This window comes from Ambystoma mexicanum, chromosome 2q (genome assembly GCF_040938575.1).
Source record: "Ambystoma mexicanum isolate Mex_15411 chromosome 2q, UKY_AmexF1_1, whole genome shotgun sequence".
Classification (NCBI taxonomy): Eukaryota; Metazoa; Chordata; class Amphibia; order Caudata; family Ambystomatidae; genus Ambystoma; species Ambystoma mexicanum.
The window spans coordinates 1,337,509,293-1,337,535,936 of NC_090924.1; the positions used below are offsets into that span (position 1 = coordinate 1,337,509,293).

The 26,644-nt window shown below is 45.3% G+C and overlaps 1 protein-coding gene across 1 annotated transcript in view; it reads right to left on the bottom strand.

The window, feature by feature from the left end:
* Positions 1-26,644, bottom strand: part of GADL1 (glutamate decarboxylase like 1) — a 689,547-nt gene that overhangs the window by 83,674 nt on the left and 579,229 nt on the right. The window contains exon 14 of the mRNA XM_069648800.1: positions 18,108-18,197. Coding sequence (XP_069504901.1) covers positions 18,108-18,197 — 90 coding nt within the window. The remainder of the gene's footprint in view (positions 1-18,107; positions 18,198-26,644) is intronic.

Consider the following 26,644-nt stretch of genomic DNA (forward strand, 5'->3'; position numbering starts at 1 on the left):
AATGTGAAATTTGGGGATCCTTAAAATGAAAACTTTGCCCACAATTCAAGCCCAAACTCCAATTTGTGTGATGTTCTGGGGCAAAACCCCGCTATTTATTGATACTACAGACTCTGTGTTTAAGCTAAAGACATGGGAATTTACTGGAGTATGTATGGACAGGCCGTGTATATGTGTACAATTTTTAATGAAAAATCAATGTTGCATAACCCACTAAAATCGAAAATAAGTTGCCATTTCTTTACCCAAGCTCCTAGAAACGCCAGAGTCGGAACAGTGCCTACCTCATGTGATATATGATGTGTGTAGGTGATGTAAAAGCAACTGTGTAGTTGGGAAAGATGTATTTGGATCAAATATAGATTTGTGTGTAAAGATGACAGGGGAGGGCCCTCTGGCCATAAAATCTACCTCATCACTCTGACTCACAACTCAGTTCCCCCAATCAAGGGAGAAAGGAAAGCTTGGCCAATGATACATTGAGAGAGGGGCTGGCTTAGTGATGCTGCGCACACACCCAATTTCTAAACACATAAAAGCAGACAGTGCAGGACAAGTGGAGATCCCTTTTTCACTTTCCGCGGGACACTCTGCCGGGAGACTTCAGACTTCAATCCATCAATCTTCAGAGACCAAGACTTTACTTCAGAATTTGTAAAGAACAGGCCTAACCCACAAGCTGAGTTCTCTTCAGCAGGCCTCAAAATCATTTGCAGACTATTCACAGCCGGGCTGAGCTGTTGATTCTGGCCTGAAACCCTGCGCCAGAAAGATCCGGAAGCAGTGCTGTGCCCAGAAAAAGCAGAGACACCCAGAAAGCAGACCAGAGATCCAGAGAACCACAGGCCGCGCTATCCGGGGAGCTGACCCAGACGCTGTGAGCAGAACCGGTGCCTGACAGACCCAGCAGAGCGGAGCTGACCCAGGCGCTGCGCGCAGAGACTGTCCGTGGCGAGGGAACCGCAGCCAATCCTGACCCGTTCCGTGGCGAGGTCCAGTCCTTTCAAAGCTAGGAGTGAGTACTTAGATCAGATTGTGACAGAAATAAGCTCTTAGTTAAAATAATTTAATCCAACTATTTTAATCTGATTAGAACTGTCTCCTAGAAATCGTGTCACCTGTCATTTTCAAAGCTGTCACCTGTCAATTTGAGTTACTTTAAATCCGAAAAATGACCTTTACAAAATTGTTCATATCTTTGGAACCGTTTGTCCTAGGAACTTGGTTTAACTTTCAGCTTTCAGCTTTCCAACGAACCTAGAACCGACTTGCTACTCCTTATACTTTTGCCGTAATCGCGATTCACGCATTCGCGAATTTTGCCGCGATTTGCGATTTGGCCTGATTTCTTTACCTGTAAAAAGATAGCAGCTTTTTGCTTTCCTTTGCTAAAAAATTGTTTCCCTCTTAATAACCATCCCTGAATCATTGCTAAAGTGAGCCTGAGCTCATCCCAAGTATCTCTCACTCTCCCTGAACCTCCTAAAGGGAATTAAAAGCATTTTCAGCATATTTCTCACTTCATTGCCACCACATTCAAAGCACTTGGGCCTGTGTTTTAAAACTCATACCGGTTTTCTCTAAGCTTGCTGGGGTGGGAATTGAATTTCGTATTGTATTTGATTGCATTCCTGAGAACTGTGTGTGTTACTTCCATCTTCTTCCATTTCTTAGATTGCATAGGGGAGGGGGGTGAATTGCCAGAGAAAAAGTTATTATCTTATCTTTTGCTAAAATCATATCAAGTATTTCTGTACTGCATTTTATTCCTCATTGCTTTTCCCTTGAAATCATAAAAGTATTTTTGCTTCTTTATCCATCCTATACTAACTCCTCATTGATTATAAAGAAGTGTGCTAGTGTCAGATTACCCATTGTTGATTAACATTATATTTATAAGGGCGATATCGATTATTAATTTATTATAAAAGCGTGGTATCTATATTTTGTTTTATTTCTCAAATAAACCTTTTAAACTTGCAAAACAGAACTACTTCTTGGCTCAGTGGGGTCAGGGGGATTCTAAGAGAGGGGTGTTATATAGGGGTAGTCATCCAGAACTCATGAACTGGACATAAAGATATATCAATAAGGGTTTCCATTCAGTATCCCAGACTAGGCATTGACTTAGCTGTAGTGTTGAATTGAATCCTCTTACAATATCTTTTTATAGGGTGTCTCCGTGAGGCACTTTGGCAAATAAGGAACTGCCCATAGAGAGAGAGAGAGAGGGGGAGGAGAGAGAGAGAGAGAGAGAGAGAGAGGGAGAGAAACAGAGAGAGAGAGAGAGAGAGAGAGAGAGGGGGAGAGAAAAAGATAGAGAGAGAGAGAGAGAGAGAAACAGAGAGAGAGAGACAGAGAGAGAGAGAGAGAGAGAGAGAGGGAGAGAGAGGGAGAAACAGAGAGAGAGAGAGAGACAGAGAGAGAGGGGGAGAGAAACAGAGAGAGAGAGAGAGAGAGAGACAGAGAGAGACAGAGAGAGAGAGAGGGGAGAGAGAAAGAGAGAGAGGAGAGAAACAGAGACAGAGAGAGAGAGAGAGAGAGAGAGAGAGGGAGGGAGAGACAGAGAGAGAGAGAGGGGAGAGAAACAGAGATAGAGAGGGGGAGAGAGAGGCACAGAGAGAGGGGAGAAAGAGAGAGGGGGAGAGAAACAGAGAGAGAGAGAGACAGAGAGAGAGAGAGAGGGGAAGAGAGAGAGAGAGGGGAGAGAGAGAGAGGGAGAAAGAGAGAGAGAGAGAGAGAGAGTGAGAGACAGAGAGAGAGGGGGAGAGAGAGAGAGACATATGGGTGTCATTATAAGTTAGCCGGTCTGGAAATAAAGTGCCAGTAATAACGTGTATCAGCACTTTTCTGGACAGGCCAACTATACGGTTGCCGGTAGCGTGGATGATTTACCTCCATCTCTGAGCTGTGCTGGTATACCAGGCCGGTAGTACTGATGCTGGTAATACCAGCAAATCCACCCATGGAGTCCTATGGGACCCTGTGGAATGGGGATTTACCAGCGTTTCAGCCACTTGGAATCTGTCGATAATACCGGCAGACCAAGTGGTGGAAACGGTATTACAGTTTTATTGTATCAGCAAACTTATACTGCGGGCCATAGAGTGAGCCCGAGAGAGAAAAGAGAGAGCGAGTGAGAGACAGAGTACAGAGAGATTGATAAAGAGAAAGGGAGAGTGGCGACAGAGACAGAGGGAGCGACTGAGCTAGATCAGTGCTGTGTTTAGACATGCTCATGGCAGCCAGCAACAGCTGTATGTAATCCTATAACTAATGTTATTACATCTAGTGTTGACATCACTACTTACTTGTCATAAGAACATTCAATCACTTCTGACCTGTAATAACTTGAGTTATTATGACACCTTCACCATCCTTTCCCCTCACTCTCTGGCCGGCCTCTCTTGGCCCTCCTCCTACCCCCACCTGCGAGGCTAAGAACCTTGGGGTTATCTTTGACTCCACCCTTTCCTTCTCCGCCCACATCTCTGAATTCTCTAAAAAGTCAAATTTCCTACTGCACCTCCTCAGAGGTAATCTGCCTTTCCGCTCCTTCCTCCAGAAGCTCATGCTATCCCAAGCTCTGGTTCTATTTAGGTTGGACTATTGTAACAGCCTCTTTCTAAATCTACCTACCTCTACTCTCCGCCCTCTGCAACTAATCCAGAACAGGACTGCGAGACTTGTCCTTGGCCTCAAGCCCTGGGACCATATCTCTCCAGCTCTGAATTCTCTCCATTGGATCCCAGTGGCTGCAAGGATTAAATTCAAAACCCTCTGCATTGTCCACAAGGCTTTCTGAGGCCTGGGTCCAAAATACCTTCAGCTATCACTCCGCAAATACCTCCCCTCTCGAGCTCTTCTCTCCTCTACCTCCAACTCCCTCAGGGTCAGTTGTTTTTTAAAGAAAAGAGCTGGGGGTAGATCTCAGTCTTTGGCTGGGGCCGCCCTCTGGAACAGCCTCCCTGCTACTCTAGAACTTGAAGAGAACCATCTTGGGTTCCAAAAGTACCTCAAGACCTTCCTCTTTTCTTCTGCCTTTGCTCCCCCTCTCCCCTGCTGATCTGTTCTCTCTTGGCACCGTTCACCTGGCCACCCTCTGTCCAACAGGCCGAGGTACCTGCGCACCCCGCCACCCTCCCGCACTGCCTCCGGGCCACCCCTTGCACCGGGGTCTGTATCTGTACCCATACAACCCCCGCCTTTTTCTTCCTGCACTTATCTGACCTACCCTGTCTGCTGCCTTAAACCTAGCACTTGCAAATTGCTGGCTGAACTACCACCGTTTGTTGCCTTTATTATTTATTTATTGTTATTTATCTGTTTCTCCACTGCTTCACACTTTCCACTTCTCCCCCTTCCATGCACTTTTCCTCTCCCCCTCTCCTATGCACTTGCGTGTTCTCAATGTCACTGGGCCTAGTAAGATTGCTGTTTTGTTCTCCCCTGTTCACCTCCCTTGCCTTGTCGCGCTCTGAAACACTTGTGTACGAGCGCGATAGAAATAAAATATCAATATCAATATCAATAATAAGGAGCTAGAACATGCTTTTTGCATATACATGTTCATTTTAAGTGAATACGACCCCCTTCAGTGGATCTCATCTGTGGCCTTGCTCCGCTCCAGTTAATTCTGGCCATTTCCCAGTCATGTTGGTAAAAAGGCACAGGAATAGGGGTGTTCCATTGCAATATCCTTTCAATGCACGAAGCCATCAGGGACTACATTACTTTAATTCTGTGTCCTACTGAGATGTCACAGGAGAATATTATGGATTCCACAATACGCCATCTCTGGATTCCCCAAGGAAAAAGAGAAAGCTCAGCTCGTCGGCAGCTCCAATCTGCGACTGGCATGACCCTGCAAAAGCCACCATTGCTAAAGGTTATGAGATTTGCAACTCCCGCGGGATCTAAGGCCACTATACCGTTAACACCTGAGGAGCTGCTCTGTCGCTCAGCTCTGTCGGCAGGGAGGGCAGGGACAGAGAATGTGTGGGAGGCGGTGGTAGGTGGCAGGACCCTGGTCTTTTTTCCCTTCATTGGGTGATGGGTGGATTACCGTACCCTAAACACGGGAAGTGTGGCACGGTGGAAGGACACCGGGCACCCAATGTTGTCATTCGTGTGAGAAGCAAAATAGAGGAGGTAGTGGGTGGTAGGCCGGATGTACCTTTCCATCGTGTGGGGAGTAAATAATTCCCTCGTGCCTCCCTCGCCATCTTCTGCAATGGTGAAGCGGGAGCAAACGTGGAACAGGGGTATACACAACTTAGCATTACGCGTGGCTAGCTTACAACTATGGGGGATGTTCCACCTAAAGGTTCTGAGTGTCACCATGGACATGTGACGCTTCACTCCCTTTTTCTATGTGATATCACGCTGAACCCCTCAGAAAAAAATAACTTGTCGCTGAAGCCTGTCTCCCAATGATTGCATTTATAATATATTTACAGGAGTACTTTATGCCATATAGATCCAAAATCCTCGGGGCGTGACACCGTAACTGGCCATGCACATGTGGTGACGTACCTCCTACGGTAAAATGTGAGGATGCCGCGGGTCACCAAGGTGGTCTGTGACAAGTAGAGCAGCAAGGCAGAAGCCCAGGTATGTTTAAAAGGCCATGGAAGCCCAAAGAGAAGTGAAGATCCTGGCAATGTAGTGTGGGGGCATTGTATTGCTCATACGATCCTCTCCTTTAATACATGGTCTCTTGATGTGTGTGATGCAAGACATAATCTAATTTTTGATATGTTGAATACATGTAGATCTTTATGAGATAAAAAAAAAACAATACACCAATACATGACTTGTACTGGGTTACAAAAAAATATTTTAGGCAGTTTCCTAAAATAATCCTTTAAAAGCTGGCTATGTGTTTCAGAATAAGTAGTATCATACAAATACAGTGCCCTATCTACTGCCACGAGTGCCTCCATATCTATCAATGAATGTGACATGGCCAAGACGCGGAATTCAACAGAATGACATCTGCAAAGCATGTCTTGGCTTCAATTAGGTGTGTAGCAGCTGGGATTCTGATGAGAGCCATTGTGACGTCAGGAAGCAGTTGTGATAAAAGCCACGATGCAATAAGAAGGTTGTGTGTAGGACTGTATGCAGATGTTGCAGTCACCCACGTGTTATATGATGATTCCCTAGTTCTCATGTCAGTGGAGAGTTACTGTCAACACTCCCAGAAAACATCTGTAGCCCTCTTAGAGCCACCCCACACTCAAGCACATTAACTTATTAGGCTGCTAGACCTTTGAAGAAAACCCCATCCTTTTCCAAACACTGCGAGTTGTTCCTAACAACAAGGAGGAGTGGAAAGCGTGTAAATAAGGTTACCTATTATCATTCGTCAACGAAATAGACTCCTATGTACTCCTATCAAGTACTTATTACGGGTATTAAAGGACGGTGGGGAGGTCTATGTTTCCAAAACACGTATGGCTACCAAACACACTGATTGCTGATTTAAAGGAATTATGCAAGCTTGTCAAAGTCAGTTTTACTGCATTTTCATCACCAAAAAGTTTACTGCAAAATACGGGGGAGACCCTCTACCCCCCTCGCCCCCACACATTGATTACATATGCCTAATTCCGACCCACCGGTCTAACGGGCCAGGGTACTAATGCTAATAAGTCCCTCGACATTACAGCATAAGGTAATGCCCCTGGGCCCTTCGTTAAGGCTCTTGCTACGATCGGGCCTGCAACTTTGGGACCCGGGGACATTACATTATGCAGTAATGGCCCGCAGTCTTGGGCCTTATTGCCTTAATAATCCTGAGAGCACCTTTGTGGGACAGGTTCCAGAGATATCTGCTGTGCTGCAGCATAGACATTGAGAAGGAAGTTACTTTCAGTGCACCACTTTGTTCCTTCTTGAAGAGCTCCTCCATCACTTTGCAGAGTCTGTGCTATTAATGAACATGAAGCCAGGAGAAGTGGGGCAAGTGGGGCAAGTAACCTGAGTTTGACTGTTCTCACGCATTCAAGGATAGGATCTTCGATCACTGAGGTGGCGCAGCTACTGGATGAACCCAAGAAGAGCAGCCCTCCAGGAGACAGTCCTACAAGGCACAGCAAGTTTAGAGACACTGCTCTCAGAACCAAGTAGTTTATGTTGCTGTGGCACTCCAACACAGCCAACATGCAAATCTGAGAGCACTAGTCACGTTAGAAGGTGAACAACATTACAGATAAATGTGCCACATGGGAACTCAGCAGCCTCACAGTAATAAGCAGAGGTGTATCAGGCAAACAAGGGAACGGGGGGGCAGAGGGGGGCGAGAATAGACAAAGAAGCTGAGTGGACATTGGGGGGAGTCCTAAAGTGTATCCTTCTGTTTCCTTCCCTGTAGAGATCTCGGTGAGAAGTGCCTTATTTTATTATTGGGTTTCACTCCCCTGTCCCTGGATGTGTATAGCGTATGGCAGGGACCTCAGGATTGTTGTTCACTAGGCACTCACGGTAGGGGGTCTTTGGAGCCAAGGGAACGTTGGGCTAGCATGACGGGCAAATGTGGTTTGTTTATTTTTTGCCTCATGTGGACAATGCAGGTGTTTCCTTTCATCCATCAAGCGCCATTGTGTATCCACAGAACTGTCATAGTATTTCTTCCCTGCAGGCAAGTGAGATGCCATTTCATGTCAAACATCTCCTCATAATAGTAAACTAGCATTGGCTTGACAAGGCTGAGTAGAATATGGTGCCTTGAAGCAAAGTGTGTGATACGTGCTTCAAATGGCAGTCTAGAGAGCAATATCTAGAATAGCAAAAGTAGTGCTATGACACTGCACAGGTACATTCAAAGTGCTTTAGCTCTTAGAAGCTTATATTAGCATTATATTGAGAAGTAGAAAGAGAGCGAATAGTAGCGTCACACACATAGTCATATGTGTGTCTGTGTTACCATGTATAATAGCAAAGCACTTAGCAGCTTGACAGAGTGATCATATCATACATGCATCCATGCTAACATGCTTACATATGTCGTTTTGAGCAGGTCAGTACAGTCACCTAATTTACATACACATAGCTGTAATGACCAAGCTGTGGATTCATTTCCACTTTCATTTTGCTTAAGAGCAAAGACATAACAACAATGATGTTGTGTCCTTGAATGAGGGGACATAGGGCTTAGCCAGAAGCTGTGACTGACAATGTAGCCAGAAGATAAGCGGCAAGATGCTAAAGGGGAGGTGCTTACCTTATCGTTTACATACATCATACAAACGAGGGCAGGGCCTTCCAAGTCATACAGGGGAGAGGCAGAACCAGGGGATTTTCTCATTGAGTGACAGTAAAGGGGATTTCCATGCCTGCCAGAGACCCTATAACTATGCTGCAAGGCCACACACCAGTGCAGGTTGCTGGCTGCTCGGTGTGTCATGCTGATGCCAGTGCTGGAAGCTATGCCCATGCCAGGGGGTGTAAGCTCTTAGCTGCACCTGAGAGTCATGCAAGGGGTTTTATGATTTGAATGAATAATGTGCAACAATTCCGGTCTTTTATTATTATGATGCAGTGCTTTTGCGCTTTGCATAGAGTATTGTGATACATTGGCCCTCATTACGACCCTGGCGGAAATCGCGGTGCTAAATGCACCGCGGAGCACGGCGGAAAGCTGCCGATAGCGCCATGGAGGTTGGCGGATTTTCCGCCCCATGCCGACCTTGGCGGGGCGGTAAATCCCCATTCCCCATTTTACCCTTCCCCATTCCCATTTTTGCCCCATAGGGTATAATGGGAGTGGGGAAGGCGTTAATTGCGCCACCGCAAAATACGGTGGCGTAATTAACATCAAGGTCCCGTAGCGCCATGGATTTCTCCGCTCGGAAAAACCAGGCGGAAAACGTACCATGGCGCTACGGGAACTCGTAGTAGGGCGGACGGGTCCGCCGCGAATAACGCTGGCGTAAACCCACTCCGCCAGGGTCGTAATGAGGGCCATGAAAATGATTTCTTTATTGGTTTAAGCTTTCAGGTTTAGTTTGGAAACCATAGAATAGGTTTGTGTACCTTAGACAATATTGCTTCAATTGTAGAATAGGTTTGAATGCCTTTATATAGTGTTGCTCTAAGTGAATTGAGCATTGTGTTTTGTCTTTAGAAGGGTTTGACTTCTTCCTTAGCAGAAAGGAAAAGGCTGGACAGGGATTTTGGCAATGGGAATGTGAATGAAGCCCTCTGTGTAGAGAAGTGATGTGGATTGATTAAATTACATTACCTACCAGACAACTGACAATGATTGGTTTATTTACATAGCGCTTACATATATTATCTCAACCGGGGTTGGTACACATGTGTTTGACTTCTATGTGGAAACTGAGGTTCTTATGAAAACGGCAAATATGTTGGATATGTTGGAACAATGTGTTGATTTAGCAAGAATGAAATGAGGGTTTGTAAATAAAACACTTCTTTTATACAACGTTGGTCATTCTTGACTCTGGGAGACATTGGTACAGTAAATGCTAATCGACAGCTCTGTGTTTTGTGATGCATGTTTGCCTCCCTCTCCTTGAAGTCTTTCTGTTTTGTCAAATTTCTCTGTGCCTACCTATGTGGCTTTGGAAGGGACAAGAATTGTCGTGCAAGTGTGGCAGAACCCGGGAGTAACCCATCAGGTTTGCGGGGTGTATATTTCATAAGTGACTGTGACAGTAAGTTGGGAAGAGAATACACTTTGAAGCCCACATACTCTAATATCTAAAACATTGTAGCAAGAGGACAAATGCAAGAGGGAAAATCAGCTCTGCACTGGTCTGGGGGAGACTTCCTCTAAGGTCCAGTTCATTGGCTGATAGATTCCCCCGTCAGATTAGAATAATGCTGGATCTTTTCCCTGGGCTATGGTAGGAGACAGGACAGATTGCTCACCGGCTGGGTGTGATCCCAAGTGGACACACGGCAGAACCACAGCAGAGCATGCGAGTCTGACTCATGCTCTCAATGGTTCCCTTTGGCAGCGGTACTAAACCAAAGAAGTGATTTCTACACTCACCGGTGAATTCAGAAGGTTGCACATTTCTTTCCTTATAGGGAAAAGCGTTCTTTCACATTTGGGGTGAGTTGGAAGGGCTATCAAGGAGTGTCAATACCAGGATTAGAGGCATCCACCAGGGCTTTGGGCCTGACCTCCTTTCCATGTTGAACGTTGGTGCCAATGGGTGTGTACACTAGTGATTTCTTCCTGCCTTCACATTGAGACCCAGTGTTTCTGGTCTGAGGACAGATCTATAACTCTCCGGGTCCAGCATTCACTAGTTTTGGGTGGCCCGTGCTGCTTGGACCGCCCCACTGTTAATCCTCAAGGTTAGGCAGGGGACTTTGCAACAGCAACATCATGAAACTCATACACGCACAGACACACACACACGCACGCACGCACGCACGCACGCACACACACACACACACACACACTTTATATGAATATTCTGAATAATGGGGCCCACTTTAAACTTGTTTGCTCTGATATGCCTTACATCACATCTGTATAACAAGCAGATCTGTGTGATTGCTACGACGCCCAGAAGTCTGGCAGCCGAAAATTACTTTTATTTATTTATTTTCAACCCCTTTACACCACATACATACATATGCGGGGAGACAGACTGCAGCCCCCATACTACTATTATATTGCATACCCCCCACATATATATATATATGTGGTGTAGGGGGGGGTAAAAAAAAACATCGGAATTTCGGGAGTCAGAATTCTGGAGGTGACATTTTGGTGTATTTACCTAACAAGCCACTATCTGAGTAATATCTAGGTAAGAAGCAATGCAAGACCAAGAGTGCATCAAAATCGGTGTGGAATAGGGACAGAAGGACATCAAAAGTGTAAAGGAAATCAGCAACCCTTCTGTGTGAAGTCAAGGAAGGTATGAAGGGAGGGGAATGGTATTAGGAAGGAAATGGTGAAATTACTTCTGGCAAAGCATAATCTGTACAATTCACCTCCAAGTTCACTTTGCCTGTTTTTTTTCCCTGATTTGCCTAATTTTGAGGGATTTTGTTTTCCTGTCTGAAATTACTTTTTTTGAGCGTTTTTTCCTGAAATGTCACCCGATTGAGGGGCTGAAACATTTTGTAACCCTCCATATTGGCTACAATTTCAGGCACTACAACCCAAAAAAATTACATTTCGGGCTGAAAAAAGCTGAAATTTGAAGTTTCGCACCACGGACAATATTGTTGAAGTAGCTAGATTTTCACCACCATGCATCAAATTCCGACAGTTTCACTGACCCCTGGACAGGTGGAGGCTGTTGTTTGGTAGAGTTTGCCCATGGGACAGTTTATTTGAGTCAACGTGTCATTTCATACGCAGGTTTCCACTTTCAAGCCTCAATTTATGAACTCATTCCAAGGGAGTAGTTCATGTTGTTGCCAAGAAGTATATTCAAAAAGTCCTATACAAGGTGTGCAGTTTTGTAAGAAAACGTCAAACTTTGTTTACAAAACAACAAAAAATAACCTTTACATTTTTACTGTTATAACTGTTGCAGTTAAAACTCTACAGCATTCAACATTTGAAAGTCCAGAGATCTATATCCCAAGTGAAAGCTGACTTCCCATTGGCTGGCCACTGTATAAAACAAAGTCATGTGGCCTTGATAGAAAGTATGATGCAGCACTGTTGAGTAAAATATACAGGAAACTACCTTAGCCTTCTATTGCGATGGTGAAATAATGGGAAACTTGGAAGCGCTGCAAAGTTCAGAAAACAGAAAAGATCCGATGCACCATATGATAAGCTGCCTCTACATGAAACACCTGCTAGGTGTGATCATGTGCGGCAATTAGTTAGGCTGTTTTGTTAAAGAGGAATGTGGGAAATGTAAAGTGCACATTACATCAGTTTATATCTTCTCGCCAACAGTGCTCAGAATGAAAATAACTTTGGGATTTCACAGGGTGGGGATGGCGGTGGAGCAATGGGGCGGGGCGAAGGTTGTAGTCATTGAAGTCATGTGATAGCTCGTAAAAAGTGTCAACAATCCAAAACAAAAACTCAATTTTATATAGACGATGGAAACACATATAAATCACACAATAAACCAACCCGACAATATAGACATTGATACAGTGCTATGTAAAGCAAAAAGCATGTTATAGATGTGTTTTCTTGAATGGTAGCCAACAATTATCAGCATGCAAAGTAATGTGAACCTAAAAATATTTTAATTAAATTGTTAACTGAACTATCAAAGATGAATAAATGGAAATAAACCCATTGTAGTCATGATTAAACCCTTTATGCACACCTCCCATTTTTAATCACCCCCCAGTCACACCTCATAAGAGACAATGGGTCTCATTACGAGTCCGGCGGTTACCCTGCCGGTGCTATGGGTGGGATGCCGCCAGACTCGTAATATTTTACCCGCGCCTGATGTTCCGGTGCCACCGGTAGATTACAGGTCCAGCGGCCCGGAAAGTCAGGTGCCGGTAAAATAAAAGTCTCCATTGCCGTAGAGTCCCATACTCTATGGAAGGGGGGACTTGGAAGCACCAGCACCATTGCTAACAATGCCAGCGCTTCCGTGATCAGTCTACTTACAGTGGCGGCTGCACCCGGCAGGGTCAGACCTGTCGGGTACAGCAGCCCCGGCTGGCAGACTCCTAATTTGCCCGTCCGGAAACAAGAGTGCCGGATTACCGGGACCCTTGCTTCCGGACAGGAAAACTTGTAATGAGGCCCATTCTCTCGCTGCTGTGTCAGCGGACATCTAAGCAGTGGCAGAACTAGGGGAGAGGAAGTGGTGCTGGTTTCCCCCCCAGACCCTCGATGGTGCCGGTTCGCCCTCCTTGTCTCCCGTAGGGCTGGTGCTTAGGCTGAGCGACAGCCCTGATGTTTTATATTACAAAACATCAGGCTGACATAGGCTGCACGACGCCACACTTGTTAAATGTTTCTGGGCAACTACTACTACTAAAAAATGTATTGATTATATTCATTAATACAATACCATGTATTTGCAAATATGGTCTAAAAAACCTTGTTGTTTGCCTTTGTTTTGTAATCTCTGCAATTAGCACTGTTTTGGTGCTCACTGGGTCCACCTTTTGAGACCTGGGACCATTAAACTCTTCAACACCGTTTGTTTTTGGGTCCTGTTTAAAATGGCCACTCTTTTTTGTGTCTCATGGAACTACACTGAGGAGAGTAGTCCTTTTTCAGTGTCCATACCCCGCGTTGTGGCTATAGATGTATAGACTGCGTTTTTGCCGTGCCTGCTCAAATTAGTGGGTTGATGGTAACGGCTTTCCATTGCCGTCAGGGACTTGGTAGTTGTCGGCAGAGTGAGCCCCCCTCTCTTTGCAGGTGAGCGTTTTGCCAGTAACCGTATGACATTATATGAGTGACATGGACTCATAGTGTGCAGTTTTTTGCATGTGTCTCGGGGCTCAATTTACACTTGTATTTGTATCTGTCAGTCAGTGACAGCTTGCCAGTAACCGCTTGATATTCCACGCGTTACACGGACTAACACCTCGAGATTCTAGAACTCACATTGTGTAATTTGTTCTGCATGGGTTTCGGAGCTCTATTTACACTTGTATTCGTATCTGCACTGATATGTTGTGCTTTCACTCTGGTGTGTGCTTTGATTCTCTGCCACGTGGGTGGTGCTAATATATACTTCTTTATATTTTGGCATGAGTAAGACATTTAGTCACCCTGTATGGTAATCCCAGTCGTGACAGTGCATGGCGTGGTGAAGGCAGATAGTCTGTTTGTGCAAGGCACCACGGAGTGTTTTACGACCACTTTTGTCTTACAGATTGACACTGTGATAAGCCATACAATCTTGTGGATCTTTTTCTTGTGGCATGTACACTGCTGTATTGCTTTTTGCAGTACCCTTCCTTAAAGTTGTGGAGGTAATTATGACTATAGCTTTGTTGCTATTTTATTTAAGCCATTGTCAGAGTGAATTTTGGATGTAACAGAGCATGTGGTCTCTGTGTATTGGTTTGTCTCATTTAGGTGTGACGATACCCCGGCGAACTGTGACGCCTCCTGAAGTATTTGGTCTCTCATTGGCGATAAACTAGCAAATTTACCATTTTATGACGTGCATTGAAGGTTCACCAATTAAAGGTAGATCTTGGGTGTCCATTGGTTTTTGGGACCCTTGTGAAGGTGGCACAATTTATGAGCCAGCCCTCCATCTACATTCTGTAGTACCCCTCCCCATTGGAGCTCATTAGTTTCCTCTGTTTTCCTTTCCTTTTACAGGCCCCAAGGTCTTCCTTTTTTCCTTTGAGGGTGCCTGAAACTACCCATTCAACACGGTGTTGTGGAGAATATTGGATATTTTAAATTATCCCCTTAAGAATGTTTGCCCAAATGGAATTGTGAAGAACAGAAACATGTTGGGATTGTTATTTTAATAACACATTGATATTTTTGTGTTTTGTTATGTGATATCTTCTGTGTCTTGTGTATATGTAAAAATTGTGTATGAATGATTTGTATGCTTCTAAATGTAGTGTGTGTGTGTGCGTGTGCACACGTGCATGGGACTAGTTGAATGAGTATGTTAGAAATGAATCGCTGGGTGTGTGTGTGCATGTGTGGATTTTTGTATGTGCAAGTGTGTGTGTGTCTGGGCATGAATGTGAGTGTGCATGTATGTGTTTGTATGGTGGGGGTGGTAGCAGTTTCCTGGAATGAAGCTGCTACCCCAATCTGTTTGCCAGTAATGGTCACTATAAATCACATGAAGAATTTCATGCATGTTCATTCCAATGGCTATTACTGGCAAGCAGATGTGGAAATGGGGGGGGGACTCTGGGAACACCCTCCTCCTTTGGGGGCCAGATGTATGATGGTGGGGCTGGGGGGGCATAGCCCCAGCCCAGGTCATGGGAACATAAGGATGCCCACAATGATAGTGTCTCAACAAGAAACTGTTTTGAGCTAGTCATTGAAGCTGGGCTCTGTGCTCTTATCATTTGCCACATTACTTAGCAACTGTATAATTTGCAAGGCATACATGCCAAATCGGACAGCGTGTGAACAGGATGTGATGCTCTGGCTGTTTCTACACGTAGCCCATATCATAAACATGAAGTGTTAGTGGCTTGTGGGTGAGATATCTGCTTGGGAGCAGATCTGGGAGTTTTCCTGGGTTAGCTTGGGGGGTTTGGACCTCAGAGGATGGTACAGCATTCCAGCAAGACACACTTAGCTGGAGCTGAGTTCCATCGTGTTCTGGCACATTTCCTACCCTGCTGGCAAACAGAGTTCATCAGCTTCATGAATGTGACTTATAATGGCCATTAGTGGTAAACAGAGATTGTGTCAGCAAGTTCATGTGATTTTCAGTGACCATTATTGGCAGTTTCTGGAAGCAGCAGCTTCATGCATGCGACTTACAATGACCAATAGTGGCAAACATAGATTTTGGCAGCAGCCTCATGCAATTTACAATGTGACGTTAAGCCCCTGTTGCAGGGCCTGAAACAGAAGGGAACGGCCCTGCACCCCAACCTAATGGCCCAAGGGAAGGAAGGACCATTAACGCAGACTCCTGGTTGTTACCCCCGATCCAGCACTTAGAATGGGGGCATAAGGCAATTTGCACACATGGCTACCAAAGCAGTAGCACAGGGAGCTAAAACAAAAATGGATTTCTTTCGTTATACGGGACAATCCTTTACAAAGATGGGCACCATGGAAAGGGAAGGTGGGGGTACGCAAGTAGGGAGGGTGAAAAGAAGAAAAAAAAGCACAGAGGGTAGAGTATGATGGCGGTGGGGAAACCGGCCTTCAGAGGACATGGAATATGGGTTTTCACTGGCGGTTCAAGCTCGCGTTCCTAGCCACCTGATTAGCTGCCCCCTACTAGGGTGCTAATGACCATTATTGATAGATTGTTGCAGTAGCAGCATCATGCATGTGATTACAGTGAACATTACTGGAGAACTGAGATTGTGGCAGCGCCTTATGCATGAAATGTAGTTACCGTTACAGGCAAACTGAGATTGTGGCAGCAGCCTCATGCATGAAATGTAGTTACCGTTACAGGCAAACTGAGATTGTGGCAGCAGCCTCATGCATGAAATGTAGTTACCATTACAGGCAAACTGCAGCAGCCTCATGCATGAAATGTAGTTACCATTACAGGCAAACTGAGATTGTGGCAGCGCCTCATGCATGAAATGTAGTTACCGTTACAGGCAAACTGAGATTGTGGCAGCGCCTCATGCATGAAATGTAGTTACCGTTACCGGCAAACTGAGATTGTAGCAGCACCTCATGCATGAAATGTAGTTACCATTACCGGCAAACTGAGATTGTGGCAGCAGCCTCATGCATGAAATGTAGTTACCATTACAGGCAAACTGAGATTGTGGCAGCGCCTCATGCATGAAATGTAGTTACCATTACCGGCAAATTGAGATTGTGGCAGCAATAGCATAATGCATGTTATTTACAGGGGCCATTAGAGATGGTAGTCGAAATATCATGAAAAGTGTGTCAAATGTTTCTGTGAAGTGTATTGTTGGTGACATCCCATTTATTGCATTTTTTTTCATGTTACCACAGAGAACCAATTTTAAATTGTTTAATTTTGAACATGCAAAATCTATCATTTCATCACATTATTAAAAAAAAAGTGCTTGGGGGTTCGGGGGTGGGGCAATTGGACCACCCCCTCGAACCAGCCTTAATTACCTGCCCTAATTATTTGTGTCTCCTTAGTTATGCTTGGTCACTCGTGCTAACTTGAATGTGGACCCTTTGACGGAAAATATTCACTAGACTTGACTTGCTGTGATTCCTGTAATTGACTACATTTCTTTTTCTTGTCTTTCCCTGGAGAATTAATTGTATTTTTTTTAGTTTTTAATCCCATTTTCTTTTAATTGTGCAGCAAAATGTTAAAATAATATTCTTGGAGGACCTCCCCCAAGGCCCCTCCATTATTTTGGTCTCCTACGCCATGCTCAGTCGCTGGCGCACATTTTTTGACTCAATATTTAGGCTGCTACGCTGAACATATTCACACCCTGCAAGGACTCGCCCATGAATCATGTAGGGCCTGATTGATGTAATTTATTGCACGATGCAAAGTGACTTTTCAATGGTGCAAAGTGACTTTGCACTGCCAACAAACACCCTGATTTGTGGTGCAGTATAAAGTGCATTTTTGCTGTGCACATTTTGAATGTAAAAATACACTTTACACTGCTCCACGAATCAGGTTGTTTGTTGGAAGCGCAAAGTGACTTTGCAGCATTGAAAAGTCATATACACCGTGCAAAAAATATTCCATGAATCATGCCCTTAGTATTCTGGTGCCCGCGTAGGAGCTTTCCACCCTCAACCCGATCCACCAGCTGGACCAATTTTCATGTGCTTAAATGCAAAGCAAGGGAAGCTGGAGGATAGCTCTCCTGGGCGCTACAACTAGTCCCTGTGCACTGGGAACAGCTGGCGTGGCAGCTCTGCCCTCTGATTAGAATTTCCCTCCATTCAGAATCCAAGGATATCATGTTTGCCGGTTTCTGAATCTAGGGAAATCCAGCCCAGTTCCAGCACTGCTCGCAAAACTTCATGTTGATGGCAGCTCACAGACCAATTTTATGATTTTTATAGCACCTAAGTATACGAAGTACAGTTAGGAATTTGCCGACTTTTTGTGAGGCCCAAACATGTTTTATGTTGAGGGAACATACACCCATTTAAGTACAAGTGATGCTCTGGGAAGAAAGAGCTGGTATTCAATAGCTAGCGATCTCTCATGCTAGTTCTATTAGTTAAACACACAGACGTGCACTAACTCACTTATTTATTTATTTATTTATTTATTTATTTATTTATTTATTTATTTATTCATTTGTAGAGCACACCTAACGCAAAGGTATCTGGGCGCATTGCTTAAAAGATTACAGCATTGTTACAATCATGAAAGACATTACATTATATTAATAGTAGGGTGAAGACATTCTAGAGCAGAGACATTTCATTACATAGCATTAATGGTATCAGGAGACATTCTTGAGCAGAAATACTTGCTGACAAAACAATAAAGTGGCAATAAAAAATAGCAACAAAGACTCACCTGATGAAGTTTCGCCCAAAACTCTGGACCTTCTGTCATATTTCGCAAGCTTGGAGGAATGTACCAAAAGCAAACATTTGCATATTCAGGCTGTTCGGAGGGAAGACAAAGGTAAATTAACCATGATATGATGCATTGATATTTAGTTTTGGTCAGCTGGTGGCACACTGTCTAATTGCAAACTATTGTCAAGTACATGATAGAGGGCTGAGGACATCGACAGGAATACATGTGCGCTTCAGACATTCTCTGCTGTGTTTATACTTATAAATGCAAAGTGGTGTGTTGCTAAGAGACTCACACAACAAAGACGGCTGTGTAGTACACTCCTCGCAGGCAGCAGGAGTGCAGGGGGTGCCCTTGCAGCATGAAGTGTCGAGCACCATTGCAACTGTGATGCCATTTCTTCACTTCCCAGCAGAGCTGTTCGGATTATTATGTGAGCATCTGATTTAGGTGTGTTGGAATTGTTCTATTATTTTTGTGTGTATGTATTTGAAATGTGAACTTTTAAATGTGAAATATTGTAAAGGTTTGCTTGAAACCATATACAATAAATAAATAAATGATGTGAGTATAAGATGGCAACAGCTGGCAAACTGCGCATCGAGACATGTGTCTATAAAATGGCTAATTAAAATTCAGAACTATTGGTTTTGTCTCTACTGGTTTTGTAATGTAGTCAGAGGGGACTGAATAGACACAGTGGTCCTCATTACAAGTCCAGCGGTAATCGTGCCAGTAAAACAGGCAAGTTGCCACCAGACTTGTGAATTTTAGCAGCACCTGGCTTGCCGGAAACACCGGGGGATTACAACCCCGGTTTTCCGGAAAGTCGGGCGTCGTAATTGTTAATTCCCATTCCCATTTGAGTACCATAGGACTCAATGGGAATGGGGACCACGGAAGCACCGGCACCGTTAATAACGGCGCTGGTGCTTCCATGTAACTCTGCGGGTGGGTGCCGCTCCGTCTGCCAGATCTGACCCTAGCTGGGGGGACGGCAACGGCTTGCAGACTCATAGTGTGCCGGTCCGGTAACAATGGTGCTGGTAGGCTTACCGGCACCATTGTTACCAGACCGGCAAACTTGTAAAGAGGCCCATTGGTCCTGTTTCATGGAATTTTAGCACAGTGCAGCTTGACTGTACACTGCCAACAAACACCCTGCTTCACAGAGCATTGCAAAGAGTATTTCTTGCAGTGCACATTGATTTTGTGCAAAGTCAGTGCAAAGTTACTTTGTGAATCAGGGTGTTTGTTGGCAGCGCAAAGTGGCTTTGCACCATGCTAAATAGTCCATGAATCAGGCCCTATTACAGCTATAAGGAAACACATTACACTTCCTCAAATCAAATGCCTACATAAATATTTTGTAAACAAAATGCTCTTCGAAGATGAAATACAATATACTGGAAGGTATTTCTTAAGGGTAATTGTAGTGACTGAGAGCCTGGTTCACAGAAGGGTTTATTATGGCACAGTTCCATAGGAAAACGCTCTCTGAATCAGGCACCGAATGAGCAGAGTTCAGGGCCGTCGAGGCACGTGAGTCAACACAAGTCCAATCAAGCATGTCGAACAGTCTGTGCCAAGGAGACAAAAACACAGGAGGATTCAGGGCTGAGAAGAACACATTAGTTTGCCACTGCCACAGTGGGAGAGGAAAGAGAAAGAAGCAGGGCTTATAACAGAGGTTTTCCCTCTTTCATAGGCGAAGATAGAGGAGGTGAAGAGGGCAGGGCTGGTGCAGGAAGTCCTGGCACGGGAGATTTTACGGCTATAAGCACTGGCAGGTAAGACTTGACTGAATGCAGGAGGACGGCAGTGTAGCTGAGGTTCCACTATAATCATTGCAGGACAAGGCTTAAGCCGCATTTAGAGTTGGAGGGAAGATGGTGGTAGTGCTGGGAGAGAGAGCAGCAGAGTTGTGGAACAGGGGGTGGTGTAGGCGGATGCTGAAGAGCAAGCAGTGGAGTGGTAGTGCTGGGAGAGAGAGCAGCAGAGTTGTGGAACAGGGGGTGGTGTAGGCGGATGCTGAAGAGCAAGCAGTGGAGTGGTAGTGCTGGGAGAGAGAGCAGCAGAGTTGTGGAACAGGGGGTGGTGTAGGAGGATGCTGAAGAGCAAGCAGTGGAGTGGTAGTGCTGGGAGAGAGAGCAGCAGAGTTGTGGAACAGGGGGTGGTGTAGGAGGATGCTGAAGAGCAAGCAGTGGAGTGGTAGTGCTGGGAGAGAGAGCAGCAGAGTTGTGGAACAGGGGGTGGTGTAGGCGGATGCTGAAGAGCAAGCAGTGGAGTGGTAGTGCTGGGAGAGAGAGCAGCAGATTTGTGGAACAGGGGGTGGTGTAGGAGGATGCTGAAGAGCAAGCAGTGGAATGGTAGTGCTGGGAGAGAGAGCAGCAGAGTTGTGGAACAGGGGGTGGTGTAGGCGGATGATGAAGAGCAAGCAGTGGAGTGGTAGTGCTGGGAGAGAGAGCAGCAGAGTTGTGGAACAGGGGGTGGTGTAGGCGGATGCTGAAGAGCAAGCAGTGGAGTGGTAGTGCTGGGAGAGAGAGCAGCAGAGTTGTGGAACAGGGGGTGGTGTAGGCGGATGCTGAAGAGCAAGCAGTGGAGTGGTAGTGCTGGGAGAGAGAGCAGCAGAGTTGTGGAACAGGGGGTGGTGTAGGCGGATGCTGAAGAGCAAGCAGTGGAGTGGTAGTGCTGGGAGAGAGAGCAGCAGAGTTGTGGAACAGGGGGTGGTGTAGGCGGATGCTGAAGAGCAAGCAGTGGAGTGGTAGTGCTGGGAGAGAGAGCAGCAGAGTTGTGGAACAGGGGGTGGTGTAGGCGGATGCTGAAGAGCAAGCAGTGGAGTGGTAGTGCTGGGAGAGAGAGCAGCAGAGTTGTGGAACAGGGGGTGGTGTAGGAGGATGCTGAAGAGCAAGCAGTGGAGTGGTAGTGCTGGGAGAGAGAGCAGCAGAGTTGTGGAACAGGGCGTGGTGTAGGAGGATGCTGAAGTGCAAGCAGTGGAGTGGTAGTGCTGGGAGAGAGAGCAGCAGAGTTGTGGAACAGGGGGTGGTGTAGGAGGATGCAGAAGAGCAAGCAGTGGAGTGGTAGTGCTGGGAGAGAGAGCAGCAGAGTTGTGGAACAGGGGTTGGGGAAGGAGGATGCTGAAGAGCAAGCAGTGGAGTGGTAGTGCTGGGAGAGAGAGCAGCAGAGTTGTGGAACAGGGGGTGGTGTAGGAGGATGCAGAAGAGCAAGCAGTGGAGTGGTAGTGCTGGGAGAGAGAGCAGCAGAGCTACACCTGCCCCACCACCACCTTTTACTTCACCCCAGGAACACCCCTTAACCTTGCGCCCATTTTCCACTCCTGGGGTCAACACCCACCCACCGCTCCACACTTGCCCTTTGTCTGGCCAGGCCCTATCATCATTTCCTGGCTGCCAGTGTCCTGGCACCATTTTTGTCCATGTGGCATTCAGCACAGCAAAGTGCCTCTTGTGAGCAGGGGTGTTGCTAGATCTGGAAAACATCTGGGGCTAAGCTAATGTCGGGACTGTCGGGACTCGGGACTAGCTAGTATTTTGGTTGTAGCACCTGAGCTTCTATCTGGGGCCACAACCAAAAGACCCTGGGCTATATCCTCCTCAAACCCCCCCTCCTAGCAAACCCTCTGCTTGCGAGCCTTCTGCATGATGGCTTGTAGCTGCTGGTGAGCAGACCTTCAGCAGTACAACCACATGGAGGTGTTGTAGCGGCACATGGAAGGATGTTGCTAGGTCTGGAATAGATCCGGGGCTATGTTAACATCGCGACTGTCTGATCTCGGGCTAGCTAGACTTTTGGTTGTAGCCCCTGAGCCGCTATCTGGGTCTATAACCCGCTAAGCCCCCCTAGCAGTGTGCCTCAGGGCACATGTGAATGGTTATGCACCGCTGTTGCTGCACAATCAGTGCGGGGCAACCATGGAAATATGGTGTCCCCTTCTGATGTGCAGGCTTAGCAGCATGTGCTATTGCTGCCAATGTGTAGTCACATTCTGCAACACTTGCATACCATTTGCAGATCGAGTTGGGAATATGGTCAATGTTTCTTCTTCGACTGGGCTGACCGGTTAGTCGATGTGCAGTAAGTTTCGAGGAACAGAGCTCGGCAGGCCGCTTAGTGTGCTTTGAGTACCGTTTTATAGTGAATTCTGGGACTTGCAATGTGCCTTACAATGATCTTGTTCGACACATGTTCCAGGCTCTAATGGGTGTACCTGTGTGATGGGTGTGTGGACATGTGCCTTCAGCTTGCGGCTTTGTTGGAAATGACTAGGTTTGGCCAAACGATTTGCACACAACCCAAATCACCCACCTACAGGACTTGTTTGTGAATTAAGCTGTTACACACATTATCAGTAGTTGGGCCAATTGGTACAGATGTTTCATGCTGAAAGGTTATAAGTAGGTCACGCATGGGTTGCCTTTGGGCTCTGTCTTGTTAGGCAAAGACACAAGTGTGAAACAGATGGAGTAGAGTGCAGAAGAGTAGTGCTTAGGTGAGGGAGAGGTTGATATTAAATGGTATTGAGTGGATGGGCGGGTACAATATCACAACAGGAATGAGCTGAAGCACTGGTAAGAAAAGGAAATAGGATAAAGAATCTTTGTATAACTGCTTCTGACTTCATTGCATCCCATTGTCCACCTTGCCTGACCTAATCACATATATTATTTCTTGTCAATGTGAGGTGGCGAAGAACAATACGGAACGGTTTGGAGGCAGGTAGGAGAATACATTACATTGAATGGCTGCAAGTGACTGCACCCTCTTTTAGTGTCCAGGCCAAATGTGTGGTGCACGGTGAGAAGTTGCAAACAACACATCTTAGAATTCTTTTAGGCAAGAGGTTACGTTCAGTGTCTGTAGCTTGCTGTGACATCAGTTTGTGCCCAGTCCAAGAAAATAGCTGCAGTGAAGGTCTTATAATGCTTGCTGGGCTGGGCAAGATTATTTTCAGCTAGTGTGTGATTTTTTCTGTCAGAGAAATTATGGGTTGCAGAGAAAAAAAAACGATTACAATTATTGTTAAGCACATGAAGAGATTATATTCAATAGCTGTAAGTGACTCCACCTTTTTATTACTGTAAGAGCATGCCAAGGACTGAGCATCTAGCATGGCATATATGCATGTGGCATTGCTTCACAAGCTGAGAAGAACATGCAACTGTTTGGTGGAAGGCCGGAGAAAAGATTACATTCAGTGCTTGTAAGTGACTGTGCATCTTTTAGTGGTCAGACCAAATGCTTGTCACAAGGAGAATAACACATCTTAGAATTCTTGTCAGCAAGAGAGTGCTTTCAGTGGGCCTCATTGCAAGTCTGCTGGTCCGGAAAAAAGGGTGCCGATAGCAACATACTGGCACCCTTTCCGGTCCGGCAGACTACAACTGTGCCTGCTGGTGCCATTGTGCGTGGCAGGTCTGACCTGCCGGGTGCTACGGCCCCGGTAGGCACAGTTGTCATGGAAGCACCGGCACCGTTAGTAACGGTGCCGGTGCTTCCAAGTCCCCATTCCCATGGAGTCCTATCCGACTCCATGGGAATGGGGACAAACCTTTTCCACCACCTGATATCCCATGCCACCAGGACTTATAATCTCCCAGTGGCACCGGGATCGCAAGCGGTGGAAACAGTGTTAGAGTTCTGGCGACAAACTGCCGGTAGCACCGGCGGGTTACCACCGGACTTGTAATGGGCCCCAGTGTGTGGAAGTGAGTTGTCCATCATTTTGTGGCAGACAGTACACTAGCTGCAGAGAAAAGGTCTTATATTTCTTACTAGGCAAAGGGATATTAAGTTCAGTGACTGCCAATGCATTGGCTTTTCGTAGTCATATATATCACTATTTGAAGAGAACAAGTCGTATAATTCTTGATAGGTATAGGAGGGAATGTTATTCAGTGGCTGTAAGTAAGTGTTCCACTTCACTACTGGGATAGAGAAATCGAGAGACTAATCACCTTGCAAGACCTAACCACATTAGACATTTCTTGTCAGATTGAGTAGAATAATACCAGAAAAGCGTTTAGAAGCAGAACAGAGATTATATTTTATTCAGTGGCTCTAAATATCTGTGGCATCTTGTAGTAGCCAGACAAATGCTTGCCACAAGTAGTACAGTTGTGAATAACGCATCTTGGAATTCTTTTTAGGTAAGTGCAGTGTATTCAGTGTCTGTGACTGAGTGGCTCATTGTGACTAAATTTTATTCGCACAGGAAAAGTCTTACATTTTTTGAAAGGGAGAAGGCGCTTACATTCAGTGCTGTAAATGAGTGAATCGTGGTTTGGTTTTGTGGCGAGTGTAATTACTACTGACGAAGAACAAGTCTTATAATTATTGGTAGTCCCAGGAAGAGAAGATAGTCAATGGTTGTAAATGACTGTGCCAATGTAATACTGAGGAGGATACAATCCCAGTAAATGACCACCTCGTATGACAAAAATACACATGCCACTTCTTATCAGATTGTGGAGGAGCACTGTTATAGGTAATACCTAATGACAATCAGTGAGAAACATGTGCAGGGTGTCAAGTTGTGCGTTGTTTTCTGATCTCATCCACCACCACCCACATCCACTAATGATGATTCTAAGGTTGTATACGAATTGTTCGTTTTACAACTGTTCGAATTACAATTGACCTTTTCACAATTGACCGAATTGTGAAGGTCAATTGTAACATATATGCGGGGGGGAAACCCCCCACAACCCCCACCCAACACCAAACCCCCCAAAACCCCTATATATTTATATATATATATATTTTTTTATTATTATTTATTTATATATATATACGGTCAATTGTGAAAAGGTCAATTGTGACCCTTTAAATTCGGTCAATTGTTCATTCGAACAATTGTAAACGAACAATTTGGGTAATACCGATTCTACGGATAATGGCCATGATGTTGATGATGACAATTATGAAGGTGATGACCCAATTTGAAGCCCCGCAACACATGATTTTGAAAACCAATGAGGCAGAGGAGGAAAGGATAATGCCACAGTTAAAGAGATAGGAGGGAAGGACAAAACTACTCTTCCACCTTTCTACGGAGTCTCTCAAAGACAGCCTGTCAGATTTGTGTTTTAAGCGCTTTTCTTGATGTGTAAGCACCTTACAAATTCCCAATAAAATAAATAAATAAATACAGATAGGGATCAATATAATAGTATGGCAGCCACACCGCCAATTCCGCCACAGCTATCACCATTATGGGAGTTCTCCATACTAAAGGATAAATAAGACCACCTGTTGCCACATCCATTGTGTGCAACAACATTCTGTGCTGGCGAAAGTCTGCAACCAAGTTAAGTACCACATCTACACTGTGGCATGCGATGCTACGACAGCCCTCTAACCAACAGTCATCATGCCACTCAAGGCTCGTACTGTCAGCCCCAACAATGTTGTTGCTCTTATGCCATAGCGCTAGTGACTGAATGCAGTGGGGATGGCTGGCGAGTTATGAATGCCATTGCATTTGTTATGTTAAGTTTTTGAGCTCTGCTCTCCTTATTTTACAACCACAGTAATGTACAGGCAGATAGTACTTTTCTGTTCTCCCTCTGAAACGAGAGCTTCAAACAAGAACTTGTTTAGTTTACTCATCAGAAGAGCACAACTACAGGAAGAACATGACACAAGTTGCCACTTCAATAATTGACTATGGTACATTTTGCTCTGCTATGAATGCATTAACTGCATTTAGGCACGTTTTCAAAATTGGAAACATCTAAAAGTTGCTTTAGAAAGCACACCATCAGCCCTCGACCATCAATGGCAATAAGATGGTACATTTTCAAAAGTAATCAAGAGTGAAAATCAAGCAGTCTTACCAACTCGCCTGACCATTCGCTTGTGAAATATTACCAGATAACCCTCTCAAAGTCTTACATTTGTGGCTTTTTCTTTATTCTGCCCTGCACCTCAAACCTTATGGTGGGTTTAAAAACGGTATGAACAGAGCCTTCTAGGTGAGAGTAGGCTGGACCTTATTGGCTACCTGCACACATGCCACTATACCACCTAGAAGCCCTCCCTCTGATTGGATCACCAAAACATACATTTCCTTTGCATCCTCGATAGCTCGCTGCCTTGGTTTGATAGAGCTGTGTATAAAATAGTGCTTCCCTATAAAACAAAAATAATGTTCACAGGTGGACGACGAATCTCTGTTTCTGAGATAATGAGCATTCCCATAATGCATTGCTCAGTGGTTCAGAAGTGCTGGTGCACTTCCAGGGATGGCTGTTGGTTGGTTAGCAGTTCGGCATGTTTTTTCTTGTTAGATGGAATGGCTTTTCTACTCTCACCTATTCTTCGCAGCTAATATTACTGGACGTGCTTTCTATACGTTGCCACCACATCAAATACACATTGGGCCTCATAACAAGTTTGCCGGTCCAGTAACAACGCTACCAGTAAGCTTTCCGGTACTGTTGTTACCGGACCAGCAGACTATGAGTTTTGCTCGTGGGTGCATTCCCACCCGCCAAGTCTGACCTGGCGGG